The sequence below is a fragment of the Ooceraea biroi genome, chromosome 3 (genome assembly GCF_003672135.1).
Source record: "Ooceraea biroi isolate clonal line C1 chromosome 3, Obir_v5.4, whole genome shotgun sequence".
In the NCBI taxonomy this organism is placed as follows: domain Eukaryota; kingdom Metazoa; phylum Arthropoda; class Insecta; order Hymenoptera; family Formicidae; genus Ooceraea; species Ooceraea biroi.
The window spans coordinates 81505-101393 of NC_039508.1; the positions used below are offsets into that span (position 1 = coordinate 81505).

General features: G+C 46.2%; 1 protein-coding gene across 1 annotated transcript in view; it reads right to left on the reverse strand.

The window, feature by feature from the left end:
* Positions 1 to 18661, reverse strand: part of LOC105277466 (E3 ubiquitin-protein ligase TRIM9) — an 86759-nt gene extending 68098 nt beyond the window's left edge. Inside the window, exons 1-2 of the mRNA XM_026968245.1 lie at positions 16988 to 18661; positions 13737 to 14012 (exon numbers count right to left, since the gene is read on the reverse strand). Of these exons, the coding sequence (XP_026824046.1) occupies positions 13737 to 14012; positions 16988 to 17476 (765 nt within the window). The 5' untranslated portion in view covers positions 17477 to 18661. The remainder of the gene's footprint in view (positions 1 to 13736; positions 14013 to 16987) is intronic.
* Between the last annotated feature and the right edge of the window lie 1228 nt (positions 18662 to 19889).

Here is a 19889-nt window from a genome sequence, read left to right on the forward strand (position 1 = left end):
AGTCGTTTGAAGGTCACGCGAAGATCACCTTCAATTTCTTAAATTGAAACCCCAACTTTTTATTGCAGATTCTTATTCTCCATCGAAAAGTAAGTAACTTTTGTCTGAAACATTTTTCCGAAAAATGTCATCTTATGTCCTTAAAATGATCTTCAAGATGAGTTTTGAGGACATTTTAAGGACATAAGATGACATTTTTCGGAAAAATGTTTCAGACAAAAGTTACTTACTTTTCGATGGAGAATAAGAATCTGCAATAAAAAGTTGGGGTTTCAATTTAAGAAATTGAAGGTGATCTTCGCGTGACCTTCAAACGACTATTCAAGGTCAAACCAATGGTATCATCTTATGTCCCCCTCGAAATCGTGACATGTCTGTCTGAAACATTTTTTCGTATCTCTTAGTTTTTTAAAAAATCGACTGTATAAATTAAAATGGGCCACCCTGTATATAATTTTTACTATATTTTTAATAATTATTGTTCCATTATGTCAGTTACAGCAGTACGCAGATTTCGAAGGCACAAAACTTTCAATAATGACGTGAAACGCCATAATCGATCGTTTGCAGCCGGTTCTCTTGCTCGAATACATTCCGTTTGAGATAGCCGTTTCCAACGGCTTTCCGGGCCGAAATCACGGTCGGATGTCTATAGGACGTGCATCTCAGGCATGCCGGATGATTAATGCGCGCCGCTGCTCCGTGTAACCCAACTTTACGTAGCAATTTATTCGTAGGGAGCCACTTCGCGTTGTTGATCTCACGGCGAGAATCGAGATAGACGAAGTATCACGGTCGCGGCGGCGAATGCGAAAGTTCAATTGCCACGTACATGGCGTCGCGATGTATATAAAGTAGCTTGCGCGTTGCACACCGTAGCGGGGAAACACGGCCAGGGAGACCCTCCGTTGGATCAAGGGAAAATAATGGCTCGTGCGTCGACTGATCCCTGGCCGTTACGGCGTACTTTATTCTTGTTTCCGTGACACGCTCGTCGACTCGTCGAGCCGCCTACGTACGTTCGTACACGTCGTAAACGACCGCCGAACGCGCCCGTGCCAGGGAGTAAATTTCCTCCTGAATTAGCAATGACTCATTAATTGGACCTGGAACAAATCCGTCCCTAAGCCGGGTGCACTTGTGCGCACTTTCGCGCACGAATTTATTTTTCATGCCGTAATGTCGCCGTCCGTCAAATTGCGCGATAAATGCAATCGAAAGAACCGGTCGCGCGCGCGAAATCACTCGCGCGGAAACGCGAATAACACTCGCGCGCTGCGCGCTCGATTTTCGCGGATTAATATTTCGCATGCACGTACGGCGGCGGGTATATTTTATTAAACGCATTTAAATGATAAATTTAAATGCACGACTGAGAGAGTCGAGGTGATTTTCCGTATGCTCGTTTTAAAATATGCCTGCCGCGTGCGCGTAGCTTAGCGCTTGTTTCATTATGCGAAAAATTAAGCCACGATTCTGCATTATTCATTATCATGTACTTTATATCGACAGGTTGAAAGGCCGCAGCGCCGTATAAAGTAAAAGGGACATCGCTGGCACAAACGCGTACACATCTCCGGCCAGCCAACAACTCACGAACCGAGACGAACCCTCAAGTGCGTTCCGGCACGAGGATAATGCAGTCCTGGAGAAGGATGGGATCGTCCGATGAAAAATTAAGCGGCGCGTATTAAAAAGGGCGCGGCAAGAGAGAGCTTTCAGGGGAGGGGAAGAGGCTTTTATCGCGGCCGTCGTAAGCCACCGCAGATTCGAGTGGCATCGTAGACTTCGACGAGGCGGCATAAAGAAGGAGGTGAGTGGCAGGATGGGGTAATAATAATGGGAGAACAAACTTCCGCGCCGCCAAGAGAGCTAGGAGCAGGACCAGGAAAAAGAATCAGAAGAGGAAGCTCCATTTCGCTCGGGCACGAGAAACGATGAGGGTTGGGAAGGAGTGGAAGCAGCGCGGGATCACCGAGGCACCGTGAGAACGCGAGAGAGAACGTCCGCGAAAGGATTCGAGGGCGCAGATGCCAGAGAGGGAGGACAGGCAGGCATAATAAGGACGCTCGACGAGAGGGACAATGATTACGTGCTCCAACAACGAACGCGCGCGGGAGGATCGCGCGGACCACGCGTCCCTTTAACCCGTTTTATTCAACGAGCCCTCGTTTTTCTACCCCGTGGACGCGGAACAATGCGCGGGGATAAACAATGCACGGCATACGAGGGACTCGGCGCCGCTGGAATGATCCAGCCGAGACGAATGGTGAATCACGGCCTCTGCGCCGGTGATCCTCGATTATAAGCCCGGTTAACCTGACCCGTCGACCGGAAAGTATCAAAATACCCGAGCGCACGTCAAAACGCACCGTCGAAATTTCAGCGAGTATTCCGATTGACTGTACGATGCCAAATAAAACGAACCCCCGCGAAATGATGGTAAATATTTTAGCAACGCAGCGGATCGTGCGAAACAGGATGCTGTGCGTACAGTTAACGTCTCGCTCCTTGTCGATACGTCAATACTCCCGGGCATCACCGTGTCGGATAACTTTTAAATATCTCTTCCGTTTCAGGATGCACTACATGCAGTCGTCGTTACCATTTTACCATGGAATATCGCCGTTGGGGCTGTCGGGGCTGTTAGCTGACGTGTCATTAAGGAACTTTTGACACACGCAATAAGGACAGTGCGCCGCCGCAATTAAATTTGAATGTAGAACGAAGGAGGTAATCCCGGAGAGGCAAAGTAACCGCGAATCGTCCGTTGACTTCCTTTGGAGTATACCGATGATATTTCCCATTACCGTCTGAGGTAAGAAGTTCTCGAGAATCGAAATGCGACTTCTCACGTTCGAACGAACATCGAGAAGTTTAATAAGCCGGTAGGAAAGAATGAGAAGTAGAAAGGGAACGAAGAAAGAGAGAGAAGACTGCCGCATCGTGACCTAAGAGGTTCGATCACCGATGCAGTTGTTTACGATCGAGCACGCGGAAGCAATTAACGATAGCCCGTGATTTGATTACGAAGTTCTGAGACCAGGGGTCTCCGTCGGGGTTCTCGTCGATCCGCGGCAAACTCCCGTCGCTAGCGCGAGACCAAATGATTCAATTTCACCGCGCCGGATCCGTCCGGACGTTAATTGAATGATCGAACTTTCGAAACGCGTCCGACAGGAATCGAACGCTCGTCTCTACGCTCGGACCGGACGATAGGCTTGAAAATAAAATTTCGTTGCCGCCGTTGCATCGACAAGCATGCGACTCTTAACGTGCATCACGACGGTAACTCGCGCGGACGAGCGGTATAATTGATGATGTACCGACACGGCGATGACGGAACAACGAACACCGCAATTTTTACGAATTTTTATTGACAAGTTAGAAGCCCCAGTCTCGCGCGTGGAAAATGAGGTAGTTCTCCCGGTGAGCTTGTCAATGGACGAATTCACGTGCGCGCTTTTGTACGAATTTTTCCGAGGTGTACATGATATATACGCTAGAACGTACAATTTAAACATGTTCTCTCTGTTTCTCTTCTTTTTTGCCTGCATTTTCTTTCATCGAGGGTCTTTCTTCTTGGTGCTGCGTCGTTTGTCTTTTCCTTTGGGTAAACGAGCTACCAACGAATGGAAATTACGTGGTTTCTTTGACAAACCTACGCCGGCGAGATGTGTCATAAACTTGGCATAGAAATGTGGTCGTAAGGCACAAATTTCTCGCTATTCTTAAAATTTATTCTTAAAATTCGTCAGACATAATTTTGCAAAAGACCGCCTTTGAAAAATGATAAAAGTTGCGATGGAAAGTGCATCATGCTAAGAATGCGTAATTTACGTCATACATAATTCAATCTTGCAGTTTCCTAATGAGTCTTTCTGCTAAGTATATTAAATGTACCCGTAATGATGGTCGGATGCATTAATACGTCAAAGCTTTTGCATCCCGTTGCGGTACTTCCCGAGAATAACGCCACGCCTGCAAATCCCTCGGGCGTCACACGTCCCGTAAGCGCGGTCTCCGCGAAACGCTAAGCTCTAATAAGAGAGAAGTGTATTTCGAGGCTGCGAATCGTGACAGCTATGCCGAGACGGGAACCGTGGAAAGGCAGTCTGCAGAGAAGTTCGTCTGGAGTTACTCTCGGCGAATCGCCATAAGACGAAATTCGCCAGACATTTCGCGCGATACGCGAGGAACACCAGCGCATCCAGCGCTACGAGGAAAAATTGCATCGACGATCCCTGCGTTACGTGAGGATTTCATTTGGCGTGTAAGCGAACGATATTCCATGTCACGATATTTCGTTTGATCCGACAGAACGGCGTAAGCTCGATTGTTATTAGATATATTCTACTGTATGAGTCATTCTTGCTTTTTCTTAGTCGTTTATGTGACGTGTATGCGTATGCGTCGCGATCCTACGAATTTTTAAATTTTACTGAAATTATTTGAACGATAATTCAAATAAAAATCGAGATTACGTTTGTCGTTGCTAGTGTGAAACGGAAATTATGAAAATTATAATTTGTAAATCGTAAATACTTCTATCATAGTCGATTTAATTATTATATTAATTTAATTTTTTGATTGTGTGGAAAACGTATGCAAGCTATATGTTGCATACATTTTTCAAGCCATATGTTGAGTTAATTATACATATATAAAATCAGCGTGTTCATGGCATTTCATAATTAGAATATTTCCTCGCGTCGTGTGGCATATTAAACCTCCTTTTTTTAGAATTTAATCAGAGGGTGCTTTTACCGCATTATATTCCATTAAAGAGACGCGCGTATGTTGATTAATCCGTCAGGAAAGCACAAACTCTACGCATGCGGGAGGAAAACTTATGGTACGCGAACATTCCGCAGTTCAACGAACTTGAATACCGGCAGGTAAGTAATGTCAAGAATGCGACGCAACATTTCTTACCGTGCAAACGCGCGCGTAAATTTCGTACCGATAGCACGATGCCTCCATTTAATTAACCGTTCGCGATCAAAGCAGTCAAAACGGATACTTAAACCGTCGCAGTCTCGAGCACTCAGATAGCCAGAAAAAAAGCAAGATTCAACTCGCGCTTCATGCTTCCTCTATTTCCTTAACTAATTAAATACGGGAAATACGTATAATTTCTGAGGAGCTTAGTTTCGGCGCCACCTCAATCCGTATGGTCGGAAAATTTCGTAAATTAAACTCGAATATCGCAAAGTTCCTAATACGAAGTGCCTTTTGTTTCTAGGTAACCGAGCGGAATCAATGATCGGATTTATTTGGTGGATGCATTTGACTTCTGGGAGCGGTGGATAAATCTCTCTTACTCCTCGACGTACTCGGGCCTCCATTTCTCGGCAAAGTGCAACCGGATAAACTGCATCGCCGTCCGGTCGGCTGTGGACGCACACGTGTCTCCCGCGCCCGATCTCGACACTTTGTTCGCCGAGGCGGATTATCCTCGACGGTCCAGACCGCTTCCCTTTCGGAGTGCGTTCGACCGTTTCGTACGGCGGTGGCCGCACACGTGAAAGCAACCACAATTCCCTTCGATAAACAGCGGACGCGCACGAATGTCTTTCCCCTCGCTTTCACCCGCACACGTCCTCGGTTTTCATCAATCTGAAGGTACTTTCGTGGCCACGCCGGAGAGAGTGCAGCGGAGAGTGCAATCGTATCATTCGCAAGTGGGCGAAGTTAAAGGGACAAATAAGGAAAGAGTACAGCATCGCGAATGCCCCTTGTGCGTGTTTCATCGAATGAAGAGCGTGGCAAATTCTTCGGTAAGAGCAAATACCTTACCACGTGGATAAATTGGATAAAGAAAGAGTGGTAATTTGAAAAGTTACAAAAATTTTGAAAAATTTGAAGAATCTATTATTAACGCTTGACTCGATTGTGTCGTTTTTCTTCCAGCGATCTGTATTCGTGTCGCTTCGAATGGAATACAAAAATACAGAGGAAAATTTATTCGGTCGACGAACCGACATCGCGGGTTAAGGGTTAAAAATTAACATGTTACATGTTTTAAACATCCTGCGTAAGTACAAAAGAAATCTTAACACTTTTGGCACATGATCCAACTGCATACACGCGCGCGCTCAATTATACACGTATTAAAAATTCCAGGGACATTTCTACAATGAAAATCCCCCGCAAGTACTCCTGAAAGTCCCGTAGTCGCCGAGCCGGAGACAGTACTCGAGTATTCGCGACGACGACGGCGGCGAAGAGTTAATTTCGCGAGACGCATTAAACGCGCAGCGACGCGAGCAGGAGACGGCAACAGGACCAAGGAACGCAATAAAGGCACTCGGCTGCGGATGCAACTGAATGAGGAAGATGGAGGAAGAGAGAGAAAAAGAGAGAGAGAGAGAGAGAGAATTAAAGCGAACGAAAGAGAGAGCGGCAAAGACGATCACAACGACGAGAAACGAACGGCGATATTATCTTTCGCTTCCGTACGTTCGAGTATCGCGCGCAAGGGACACGATCCTCCGTTTGCTGCATGCTGCCCGTAAAAATTGTCACTGACCCGTCCTCCAGCGGAATTCTGCGGTTCACTGCACCACGCCCATGCAAAGCATCCGACCATCGTATGCGCGTGTACGCGTCCTCTCCGATCTCACCGGCGCTCGATATCACGACTTTAAAGACCATAGCGGTACCGCAGACCGCTACTCCGACCCAAAATATCGGTTTCGCCCGCGGACAAGTGTGCCGCTAGGGTTTACGGAGGAGACGCCGTCCTTTCGATCGAGCGACACACGTTCCAGACGAGAAACGGAAGCTGCTCGACGACTTTGGCCGATCCATTTTGAGATAATACGAAACAGGTATCTTTTTCCTTGCAATACTAATTTTGACAATTTACACGAAAATTGATCTTTTTCGAGAAGAGAAAGGAACTTACGATTTTTACATTCGTATTAGATCATTAACTAAGTAATCCGGGTTACGTTTAGATGAAGATGAATCAAACTAAACACATACTTATGACAGCACAACATAGCTTGGCGTATATTAATTTTATAGCAGTCAATTTTTTAAAAATAAAAAACAAAATTCTTCAAAATATATCGATACAATATTTGTATTACCATTTAGACCCAACTTACTTAATTAATGATCTAATATCTTAATTGTTAAATTTTCACGCATTGATGCTGTTGGTTCTTGTTTCATATCATAATTTTTATAACTTTCAGTATTTAATCTATATAATGTAATTAAATTTATTTAGAACACTAACTCAGCTATATGTTTGTAGAATCACAAGATTGACGTCGTTCTTCCCATGAAAGTCCAGCTTTGTCTCGAATGATAGATCGAAGAAGAGAAGATCGCGACTGCTCGATCACCAGTGTCGTTATAGTCAATACAAAAGGAGAGGTCGTTACTCCACGAAAGGTCTCTCCCGTGTCTTTAAGGTCGGCCACCGTACCTACAACGAGCTCGACGCATAGTACCGCGTGTCTGCATTTAAGTACGCGTTGCAAACGATCCGCCTTCAGGGTATAACGCGAGAGAGGCTCGAGTTTCGCGACGAAAAGAAGAGACAAGAGAGTCTTGCGTGGCGGCGGGTGGAGAGAGAGAAAGAGTGAGGATCCCAGAGGGGAAGAGAGGAAAGGAGGACCAGAGAGAGTAAAAGAGAGCAGGTAGGGAAAGAAGAGGAGAGAAGAAAGAAAAGGAAGAAAAGGAGTCAGAAAGAGAGAGCGGCATTGCGGTTGCTTGTGTATGTCTCGTGAATGTGCACGTGCATGTGCACATGCACACACGATTTCAGGCACGACGTGCACATGCACGAGCGCGCGCACACACATACACGTATCGGTACCGTGATACGTAATATACGTGATATCGGAGAATCACCAGTCCCTGGGCCGGTTTGCGCCTCGCCGCCTCTATCTCGCCCTCGCCTCCTCCATCCGTGAACCCCAGTTCCCTGTCTCGCGCGCGCGTTTCTTCCTTTCTTTCGTTCGCTGTGCCCCACGGCACTTTGAACCTTTCCTACGCTACACGCGATATTACGGGCCACACTGTGTGGCACACTGGCAATCGAGCGTGTACTACCTTCGGATCCCCCTGTACGGCCGTGCCCCGTTCTCCCCCGCGCGTGTCCCTAGATTTCTCACTCACGTCGACTTAAGGCACGTTTAGACCTAAGTTTCTAAAGGTTGTCGTATAAGTGCAGCTGTAATAAATACGTGCCATGTAAAGATTTCTATATGTACTTACGATTTTATCACGGTGCTAATAGCAGTATTGGTATGATGATATTGTATGATGCCCCATAAATATGCGCTATACAAGTTTAGTTTAAATAAAATTTCACTTAAACTTTTATCTCTAAAGAGTGTCAGAAAGTTCAGAAATGATTAACGGAATAAATTTGATACACAGGAACACTAACACGATGCCTCGTATTAATTCGACAAAATCCAAGCATAAAACAGCACCTCTTTGCGAGCTATTCAGCCACCTGTCAGTTTTGTATCAAACTTGTTCGGGTAATTCCGCGAAAATGAAATATATTTAATCGAAATATATTTTCAGTCACATTTTACGCATTTTTCTCCAATGGGAATTTCATAATTCCATTTCGATAAAATCCGAGATCCGCCGATGCGGAAACGATTGGAAATCAAATATAATTCCGCATCGTCATATCTCCGATATTAAATTCTGCACGATAATTAGAACCAGGGTGCACGCTTCCTTTCATATGAAACCCGTTTATTTCAACGAAATTTCGGATGTTAAACGCACAGCGCGATTTCTTCCTGCCTGATATAGATCGCTCGTTCGCGAAGCGGATCCCTTTTTGTAAAATAGAACGCGCTCACGCGTCTCCGTTGATAGCATGAAACATCTAAAAGATCGTTTCGTTTAAATGGGCCTTTATTCGCCCGCTCATTCGTTCGTTCTCCTCGCGCTGCTCTGGAACTCTCTCTCATCTTTGCTCCGTTTCTCAGCCTCCTCTCAGCTCTCGCGCTACCTCGTCCAACTTTTCCGCCGCCTTAAGGGGCCACGGTATATACGCGGATACGTTCTTTGTGACACGCGAATCGAGGCGTGGCTGTTTAAGGCAGGCAAGCAGGCAGACGCGACTTCGTCGACGCGACGCGGCACAACGCGAATGTTCACCCTTCGGCCAGGAAATTGCGAACGTCGCGGCGCGCTTACCGTACCTTGATTTTTCGACAGCGATTTTCCCCTATCCCGTCGGTTTCCGGCGTCTCTTTTACCTGCCTGCCTGGCTGCCTGCCCGTCCGCCGCGACGTGAAGAGCAGGCAGATTTCAGCCGCCTCGAGGACGTTCCTCTCGAGGGCGCCGAGAAACGGGAAGACTGGATGAGGTCTCAACGTGTGCTCAACTTTCGTGCTCAATAGGCGCCACACGCGCTAGTGTTAAGGAAAGAAACTTGAAATTTTAAGGGAGTGCAACACACGCCTCAAGGAGTGAAAAGGTAGCTCGAGTTAGTCGGAAATAAGGCACGTCCCAAATTGGATACTAATTACAACGACGTCGTGAAATTTAATTCAATTTCTACATTTTGTAAAACAATTATCTATTTGTAGATTTTAATGTACGTCTAACACAGCACGTTATTTTATATGCAGTGAATAGAATAAAGCAACCACAGAAGAATTACAATTATTTCCTTACTATTGCATCTACTGTGATTTCCAAGCGAGATTTTCCTTCATCGTGGAGAGAAAAAGTCAGTCTCCGTTTTGCTTAATCATAATCGTGGTCCTCGCTGAGTGCGAAATCTACCGCGACAATTTTCGGACTTAAAGACTACAGAGACTGCGTGATGACGTCTGCAGAATAGCGGAACGTACCCTTCGCAAATAATCGATTCCGCACGAGCAAACTTGACACGGAGGATCAGGGTCAACCCTTGTCTATTTGCCGCTAACTACTAAGTAATCGAATCTTGTAATACATTGCCGTGGACTTAGACTCGTGGAACCATTAGGTACACAGCGCGATATGCATATTTATGCATATTTACGCAACCCCATGCAAGATTCATGAAGTGTACGAATGTGATATTCGACTACTCCGCAAGCACATGCGTGGTTAGATTTTCCGTCCCCGGACTTTTCCGAGAAATTGCGAAGTGGGCAGTGTCCTTTAAAATGCCCATTTTGCAAATGCAAATTTTCTCTTCCAGCCACGCGGTCTCAGTATCAAAATTATGTTATTTAATTCATAGATACTCTTGTTTTTAGGAATCTTAAGAATTCCTAATATCGATAGATATCGATAGATTGTATCTTTGCCTGCTAAACCAAGGGATTAATGTTTATTAAGACGCTAGTATTATTATTGATGCATTTATGGTATTAATAAAAGCAAGAATCTGTAATATCCCCCCGAGAAATTCAATAAAGGCGCCGTTCCTAGGTCTTAAATGCTGAGAAAATTAACGGGGGAATAACGGCGTTCGAGCATCACGCGTCAGACGTCTATTAAAACGTGGTCTTTTATCGATTAAATGGATTTATAATCAATTAAGGCCGGGTGCGCGGCCGCAGCCGAGTCCGGCGATCGATTATTATTATTGCGGTCCTGCACGAGCCACTCGGCCATCACTCAGCTGCGTTGTCTTCCGTTTAAAACCAATCGAGACCATCGTCGTGGCCATTAGCGTGTCGATTAAGCGCCAACGCGCGGGTTACCCGAGTCGTGATTTTATCGAGTCGTGACGGCGATAACGGCCGCGACGCGACGAGGTGATAAGCGCCGCCAGCAATTTTCCAGAATAAAAACGATCGTTATCTCACTGATAAACAATTTTTTCTACGCGAGTCGCGTCTCGGCGAGACGTATCATTACACGATGCAACGTGTTTCAGTCAACATCATTACGAAACCTGTAAATTATACGAGTTAAGACCTCGGTCTTAGGTAGAAGCTCGATCAAATTTGGAACGACAACCGCGAGTCAGAAAATAACTCTTTTAGCACGCACACTAGAAGAATATGCTCGCCGGGTTGATTAGGTGCCATTATTTGCAATTTCAGATCCGATAAGTGCTACTTTGGCGCGCGTTCGCTCGAGGGATCCACGCGATTACAGGCACGCATGTCGATCCGTGCGCACGGCATTCCCTTGATTAGCCGATGTGCGGGGTGAGCCGGCTAATTGCCGAAATATCGGCTGCAACGTGCAAGGTACTGCCCCGTATGTCAACATTAATGCGTAATAATGGTCGCGGCAGCGGGGTGCAACTCTCCGATACACGTATGCATAAAGCATGCAGGAAGAGCATCGGCGACGACACGAACAGGGGACGGGAAGCGGAGAAGACAAAGTGACGGATGATTGCGTGTCAAAACGCGACACGTTAACGTGCACGCATCGCGGCAACGAATCGCGGCTGACATGATTGCGACCCGCATGCAGAGCTGCGGGGATCGGTGCACAAGCCCGATATCTTCGCAGCCACGCTGATAAACGAGCCTGTTGCAAATTACTTTATCGCGAATGCACTTTCAGCGAGCATCTCCCCGTGCCCGCGATAAACGCCCCCGGCGAGATGATTATTCAGGAGTCGACCAAATTGCGTACCCGCTAACCGATGAGGATGATGTTGGATCGACGTAGCCCATGAACGATCCAATTCCTGATTCTAATTACTTATCAACCTTGTTATTATAGAATCGCGATTGCCTTACGTGAAAGCCAGTGAACCATCGATTCGCATTTCTCGAAGACGGAGGGAGGCAAGCGAGATCAACGTCCAAACAGATTCGAACGAATGTAACGCGAATTGGTTCGAAAAAATATGATGTCTAGTCGATGGACACTGGACACGCAGGAACGTAAATGCCGAGGCGACCCACCATTCTCACACACTACGAACTCGACCCACAATTAACCCGACCAGCACAAGCACCACGATCGCCATCACCGAACGTCAACGATTAAAGCACCGTACGCGGGGTTTTCTCGCCGACGCGGGGGCCAGAAGTCCATCGATCTTATCATTGAGGTCAACTATCGGCCGCGCCGTCTCGAGATATAATGGCCGGCGAGTGCAAACAAAAGCGTGCACGCCCGCGAGCCGTCCGGCGGCAATCAATTACGAAATTGCTGGAGTCAGGCGGTTTTGACTGGGCCGCGCGGGCAATTTATCAGATTAATCGTGGAGGAAGTGATTCCCGGTGGATGACGGGACCGGGAGCGACCGTGTACCAGCGCGCAGCTCCATATGTCAGGAAGTGACCAGGTGTCGGGATCCAGGCCGGCCAGCAAAGCACGGGGGGTGGCAAGCGGGCAACGTGCGTGTCGAGCACGCAAAAGGGGGTTTGGCGAGCACACCCACGCGAGACACGTGATATCGATACCAGCTGTCGATCGGACGATCCCCGAATATTGTGCTATCGCGCTAGTCCCCTGCTGGGACCACGTTCCATGGCGTACCCTCAGTGCATTAAAGCCCCAGCAAGAAAATGCGAATGGGGTGTGCGAAAGCGACATCGCGCCGCCAGGAACGTCGCTCTTACTCGCTACCGCAATTTCGTCGCGGGCACGCAATTTCCGCGGGTGTTACCTCGCCCGCGAGATGAGAGCGCAGAAATGCAATAATGTTTTGGCGGCGCGCTTTGAGGTATGAACGGCGTGATAGTACTTTGCGTTAACACCGTATCGGGAAGTTGTACCTGTTGTGCGGCAAAGAAATATCCTGCGTGTAAAGCGAAAACGCATTCCGGTTAACTACACCGCGCGTGATAGCGACAAAGCTCGTCTTTCGTCTTTCTGCTTTAGGAAATATGCACACGGCATGTAAGTCTACTTGAAAACTGGAAAATTGTACAATTTTCGCACAAGAGTGAGAGAGAGAGAGAGAGGAGTTACACTCGATCATATATTATTAACGCATTATTATCATTAATTACATAACGTGTTTTACGCGCGTCTAATTACGCTCCAATTTCAGTGACAGATACGCAAATACGCTCGGTATGATTGATTAGCATATGAACGGCAATGTATTTTTCATCGTTGATCCTGCTAATGACTAGCGCACTGGAAATGCGAGATCATGCAGCGTGCAAAATGCGATAGGAGAACGAGCAGGTGATCTCGTTCCGTGCAAAACTACCGTGCGACGCGTCGAAGCGCGTATAGTGCATGTGCGAGTGGGTGGATTGAAACTCAATTATTGGTCGTGTTAACGGACCGGCATCGCATCATCCATTATTTTAGGATTTTGTCCATGCGGCTAGGCACATAAATTACGCTGGAGTTCATCATCAAATATACATATATTATCGCGCCGCGTATCCCGCCAGCAAACATCATTCTTCGGTAAAATCCATAGTAATCCCCCGTGTCCCTGTTTGTAACCGACCGACCAACGCAATGTTCGCGTTAACCGTTTGAGGTTTCAACCCGGGCCTCCAATATCGCCACACTGTATCGCAGAGCACGGGCGCTGATTGCGAACCTAACAGCAATCCAAATCGTTCAATCTTTTTTTTTAATCATTGAACTTTTTTTTTAGTATTTTGTTCGTTCGTGCTCGAGCGTGTTTTGCTTTGTTTCTATCTTTCACGTGCCAACGGCAACTACTGCTAATCTGCTGCTGCGGTCGCGCGTTTGCCGTCGTATAAAAGTCATATAATATTTTTTCAAATTGTTAACATATCGCTACAGTCGAAAATACGCACGAAAATGTTCAAGATAGCTGTTAAAAAAGAAGATAAGAACAATGTACTTACCTTCTGGGCTTTGCAGGCAGCAGCTAATGGCAGGACGTCGTGAGGATGAGCGGCGTGACGGTCGCGAAGACATAGGGCACATATCGCGATTTTGCAAAGAGCGCAATACAGGGTCACCGCTTCGCCATTGTGATCGTTGCAAACCGGCGTGCCCTCGGGCCGGGACCCCTTGCTTCCATTCGATTGCCAGCTGCCTCTCGGTGGTCCCAAGTTGTGGGCCGCCAGTGGGCCCCTCTTCGGATGACAGGACTCCCTACAGGCGTCGCAATATAAAACCTGAAAGAGGAATAATCGATTGTCAGAGCAACTGGTATTTGTGAGGGAAATATTGAAATTCAAGAGAGAGAAAGGGAGAGAGAGAGAGAACAATATCCACTTCGAACGTATGTATCCATATTCACGATAACGAATGCCTAGAGAAAATACAGTCGCTATAAAAAATATCGATAAAATGATTCAGCGACGCCTGAAATATATTCCCTTTTCCGCTCGCAGTTTTATTAAATACAGGATGCAGTGCATTCGGATGTGATGATGAAATTTTTCTGTTACGTTTCGATCAGCATCAGGTATTCAACTTATCGAATATTGGCGTAAGCACAAACCGAATAAGTGTTAACCGAATACATCTATTTTCTTTCGACAAATAATCCGTGCGGTATTATTCAGTACGCCAATATTCCTCGTTCGGGTATTTCCTTTTCGGAAATAATATCATTTCGGCTATTGATAGCCGAGGCATTATCGTCGCGCGGAAATGTTGCCGGCGACGATTGAAACTGCAGGCGCCATCGATTCCCTCTCTCTCTCTCTCTCTCTTTCTCTTTTTTATCACAAAGCGAGGAGCGACGATGCGGTGGGGGCGCGCCGCGCGAGTGTAAAATCACAGAAAAAATATCCGCCAATTGTCACAACGTGGTACCGTCGCGACGAGAGGACTGAAAATGAAATTTAACACTTCGGAGGAAAGCGAGCAAGAGGTGAAGTGAGGGCGTACGATACGTATACGTTGTTGCGCAACGAGATATTTCATGTGATGCATTGCTCCGTAACTCGATCTCTTCAAACGTAACGCCAAACAATAAAATAACCCTTTTTGTGAACGGAAACGTGACGCAGCGACGATTTATGCAAATCCGTGATTGACAGTTATCGAAAAACTATTGATTCTTAATCCCAAATCTGTGTGACAAAATTCGAAGGTTCTAATTAACTTTAAATTGTTACAAAACTGCGTAGAGAAATAATCAAGAAATACGCGTTCAGAAAATAATTTATTTCTTTTCCAAAGTAATCCTTTGGAGGTTTACGAAGGAACATAAAACGACATTGTAGTAATTATAAATTATAAATACACAGAGAGATAAAATTTATATTATTTATAATACACACTCAGATACATTTGCATTAGATAAAAGGAGGAAGATTTCGAATATTGAACGAAACAACGTTAAACAACTTTACTGCATTCTGTCCGGGAGAGCCGGAAAAGCAAGATAGAAGTACCACGCTTTATAAACAACCGCGTCTGTTCGACACATCTGTTCGACGTGAAATTAACCGAACAGAGACGTCTGTTTAGTCGCAGGATTTAAATAAATAATTTTTCTCGGTGCAGATGATAGCTGTTGGTCGCGTGAGAGCTTTCCTGCTTGATCTCAACCGATGAAAAAATCTCCATTTTTCTGGCACGACAACGCCCATAACACTCGATATCCTTGTCGATAACGTTATAGAAGCGGCTCTTGTAGATGAGAGCGACTCTAGTGCGCTTGTACCGCGAAGAGAAAAGTTATGAAGTGGACTTCGAAGAAGAAACGAGGGGGAGTTAACGAGCCTCTAGATGAGGAAAGCACACAAGAGAAATAAACACGGCTGATGCCGCGGTCGTTAAGAATCGTAGCCTTGGGAACTTTTGCCGATCTGTCGTGATAGAAGTTCTCGTAAAGAGCAAGCGAGCGAACGAGTCATAGCATTAGGACAAAAATATCAAAGGAAGGAAATGACAGAAGACGGATTGGATATCATCAACTGGCGGAAATGGCTCCAAGTTCTGCAAAAGCACTATATTCGTTATCGAACGTCATCACAGCGTACACTTAAAATAGTACGAAGGACGATAAGAAATATAACTATAACAATGTAAGAAATCTAATATAATATTTTATCTCATTTCATAAATGTACGCTTGTTTAAATTTAAATTAAAAAGATTCAACTTGCAACGCTTTTACAGCGTGTATTTGGTAGTTTCTTGTGAACATATTTCCAAGCAAATCTGATGAATTTCAGTAGGAGAAAATTTTCCGCTTCTCTTTTGGACCGGCAAGAGGAAAAAGCGTTTCTACGCAGTCGAGAACGAGAAAATGAAAACAATGAAAAACTCACACGGATATCACACTACATAATTTTCTGTTTCATCCAAAGATATAGATATTCCTACACGTACACGAAATTTCACGTATTGTAGTTACAAAGGAAGAAGATTTCGTAAAGAAGTACACAAGACAAAAAAACTAACAAACAGAAACTGAAATTATCGCATAAAGAATGGAATTTGTTAAAGTATACATTTATCGTGTAGGAAACTACGACATTACTCGTTTAATTAAGCGAAATTCCTCTATTGTTTAATTTAACGTTTATAGATGCTATAAATATAAAGAAGAAAAAATTTATTTTTCGACGACATGCTATTTAAATTCTCTCTCTCTGAAATAATTACTGTTAAAGTATAAAGGTAAAATATAAAGTATATCTTATATTATGTAAAAGACGAACGATTTCAATTAACTATTTGCTTAATTTTATTTGCTTTTACAAGGTAGTTCTCGATTCTAGTTAGACGTGCGTATACATAAAACGCTCACAGCCAGGGAGTTAAATCAACATTGACGTACCAACAACCCCAATTACTCCTCTATCCTAAGTTGGATGACTATGGGATAACTTGGATGACTTGGATAACTATCTAAGTTAATTTAATTTTCAATCTCTCGTCTTTTATCTACATCCATGCACGATAACTCTTATCCAACTCCATTTACTCCCATTAAATTCCCAGTTTCACGTTAATCTAACAGGTCCCAACGATCAATTCGGGAGAATCGCGCTCACAGTACGAGGACCGCTCTACATCCCACTTTACATCTGTAAAGGTGGATCGCATCTCGACCTCCAAGGGTAGCCACGTTATCTCTCAACTATTCCGATTATTACACTCTCCCACATATAATCAGGCGTCGCGCTAACCTCGCATTGCTCGCACGCGACTGTGGCATCGCGCGGCTCCCCTTCGCACATCTGGCACTGCAGCCGCGAGTTCCTCGACTCTTGGTACTTGTCGACGATGTGCTGCATCGCCCGGTACTTGGGCAGATTGTGGGCGCCGCCCTCGTCGAAGTAGACCGTCTTCTGGCAGACGGGGCACGACAGGCAAAGGGTGCCGCCGGACGGCGGGAAACCGCCGTTACCCGGAGTGCCGACGTAGCTGCCAGGTCGCGAGCTGGTGGACGTGCTGCTGCACACTACGCCGGAGTCGGTCTCCGACAGGATCGACAGTTTGTCGGCTTCCTGGTCGGAGCCGGGCGCGTTGGACGAGTCAGCGGTGGACTCGGGTGGTGAATCCGGTGGTGCCTGCAGATTCACCGCGCAAGCCAGGCACAAAGCATGCCAGCACGGCAACAACACCGGCTCGACGAAGAGCTCCTTGCAGCAGGGACACCGCAGCTCGTCCTCCATCGCGGATGCGCCGGTGCTTCGTCGTCGGGCGATCGTCTTGGTACTCGCGGGCAGTTCCTCGTGGATCCTCTCGAGCCGCGGCAGCTCGCTTCGCCTCGATGAGGTCTGCAAGGTTTCCTTAGAGTCTCAGTGGACGGTGCGTCCTCCGTCCGTTATCCTTTCACCGATCGCAATCGGATCACTCCAGGATCGCGTGTACGTCGCGCTAGAATGCGGCGAGTTAATGCGGACCAAGGACCGGGAAATATCGAGATTCCTCTGGCGCACTTTCCCGCGAACGCCGACTACCTCGCTGCGACTACGCGAAGAAACTTCGCGCTTGAAGGTTTCCTTGAAGAGCAATCGTTCGTCGGAGGAGTGCACTTATACAAGTGCCTGTAATGCTCTCGAAGTTGAGGATTGCACGTTCCTAGGCGCACGCAAATCCGATAACGGCATAATCCTCTTTGGAACGTTCCTTACAGCGTAATCAACGGATCTCCGTTTGCGGATCGATGTGAGATAGACGGCGGACTGCAAAGCACGCGCGGAACGCCGCGGAAGAAGAAGAACTCGATCCCTCCTCTCCGGTTATCTGGATCGATCTCGATTCAGAGATCGCACACACTTCCTGGTCCCATCACCGCAGTGCTACCGTGGATACCGTGAATCTCGCAGTCGGATCACGCGCGACGATCCGACGTGTCGATCACGACGCGCCAACAAAGATCCCTCGATCCGTTTACCGGCGATCCATCGCGTCTTTCGGAGCGCAACGCACCTCGTGACAGCGCGCGGAACGGTTGAACTCTTTCAACGGAAACGTGTCACCTGTCGATCGCGCGCATCGCGGGCTTTTCGCATTTTCGGAGCGAGCGCCTCGTCGCACCCTCGGCGCGTTTTCTCGCGTTCGACAATCGAACTTGGACTCTTTTTTTTAATCACTGGCAAATTAATAAATTAGACTCTTTGCGCTGCACGCTGATACTTGGCGGTTTTCCGAAGGCCACCCACGCGTACACATGTGCACGCGCGCTTGTCGTCTTCGCTCGTGAGCGCCGGGTACCTCGCTCGGCAGAGTACAACACGCAGCCTGGAAGCCGTCACCGGGTTGACTGACTCCCGGCGCCGAGTCAAAGAACCGTCGCGCACCACGGCCACGCACACTCAGGAACGTGACCGTACGGGGGAACGAGGGGCACCCCATGGTGAGAGCAGCGGTTCCCAAACTTGCCCCAGCTCTGCGCCCCCTTTCCCATACCTTGGGGAGAGACCTTGAGGACTCTTTGCTTATTTTACGTGAATCAAAAGTTGAGGGCTTGACGTGAAAGAGACGACTGTGAGCATCGGAGATGGATGATCTTTGAAACAGCAATCTTTCTGAACGACACATTATTCATATGCAAAATTATGGGTAAAATATTTCATTATTTTACCCGTTTATTTTTACAAATGTATCCTTAGCAATGTATTTAAGACGTAGCATTTATAATCATTGCAATATTGCTGAGATAAAAACATAGAACGTATTTTAGTAAAAAATTATGCACATATATGCAGCAAGTCAAGTCATTACATACATTTCCTGACGCAAGTATAAATGACGCAATCCTCTACTGTCTACTTATCTACGTTTGTATTCTGTCTATCGCATCCTCTAGGAAAATCTCTTTCTCTCTAACGTAAGACTGATTTTCACATAACTATGTTATTGCGAAATTATCCACGTCGCATGGAACCGGTTTCACGCTTTGAACGCATATCTCAGGGACGCGCCTACGTAAGGCACTCATATCGAGGCCATTTGAGAATCAACTATACACAGACTTTATCTTAAAGTAAATATATGTGCTGAGAAATACCTACTGCTCACGTCAGCAGATAATAAACACTGATACATCAATTATATTTTACATATATATGTAAATTGTATTTATTCCCATATTGCACATGCAGCATCACCTGTACAACGATTGTAGTTTCAAATACGTTTGTCTCTGTTTCCAGTTGCAATTGCAATTGCAATTAGTTCATCATTTTACAGAACCACGGAGAAAAATCATCGTTCGCAAAAAAATCAAAAATAAAAGTTGAACTATTTTCAGAATGAAGCCTTTAAACCATTTTCGCTGCAACGAGATTTTCGCTGTCGTCGAAGTCGTTTCAACGAGGACGAAGCACTTGCGGAATACTTGCAATAACTTCTTACAAGCCACGAGAGTAACTTCGCGACAATACCATCTCGTGACGACGTCTCGCCGACAGAAATACCTCGCGTCTACATACAAGATAATAAAAACGGGCAGGCAGCATCGGGCCGTGCGACGGGAAGTGCATAAGGACTCCGGTCTCTCCCGGGAGCAAAACGGCACAATGGGCAGAGGGTTGGAAAGGGCAGGAATCCGCAGACAGATCCCGCGTAATATTATAACAC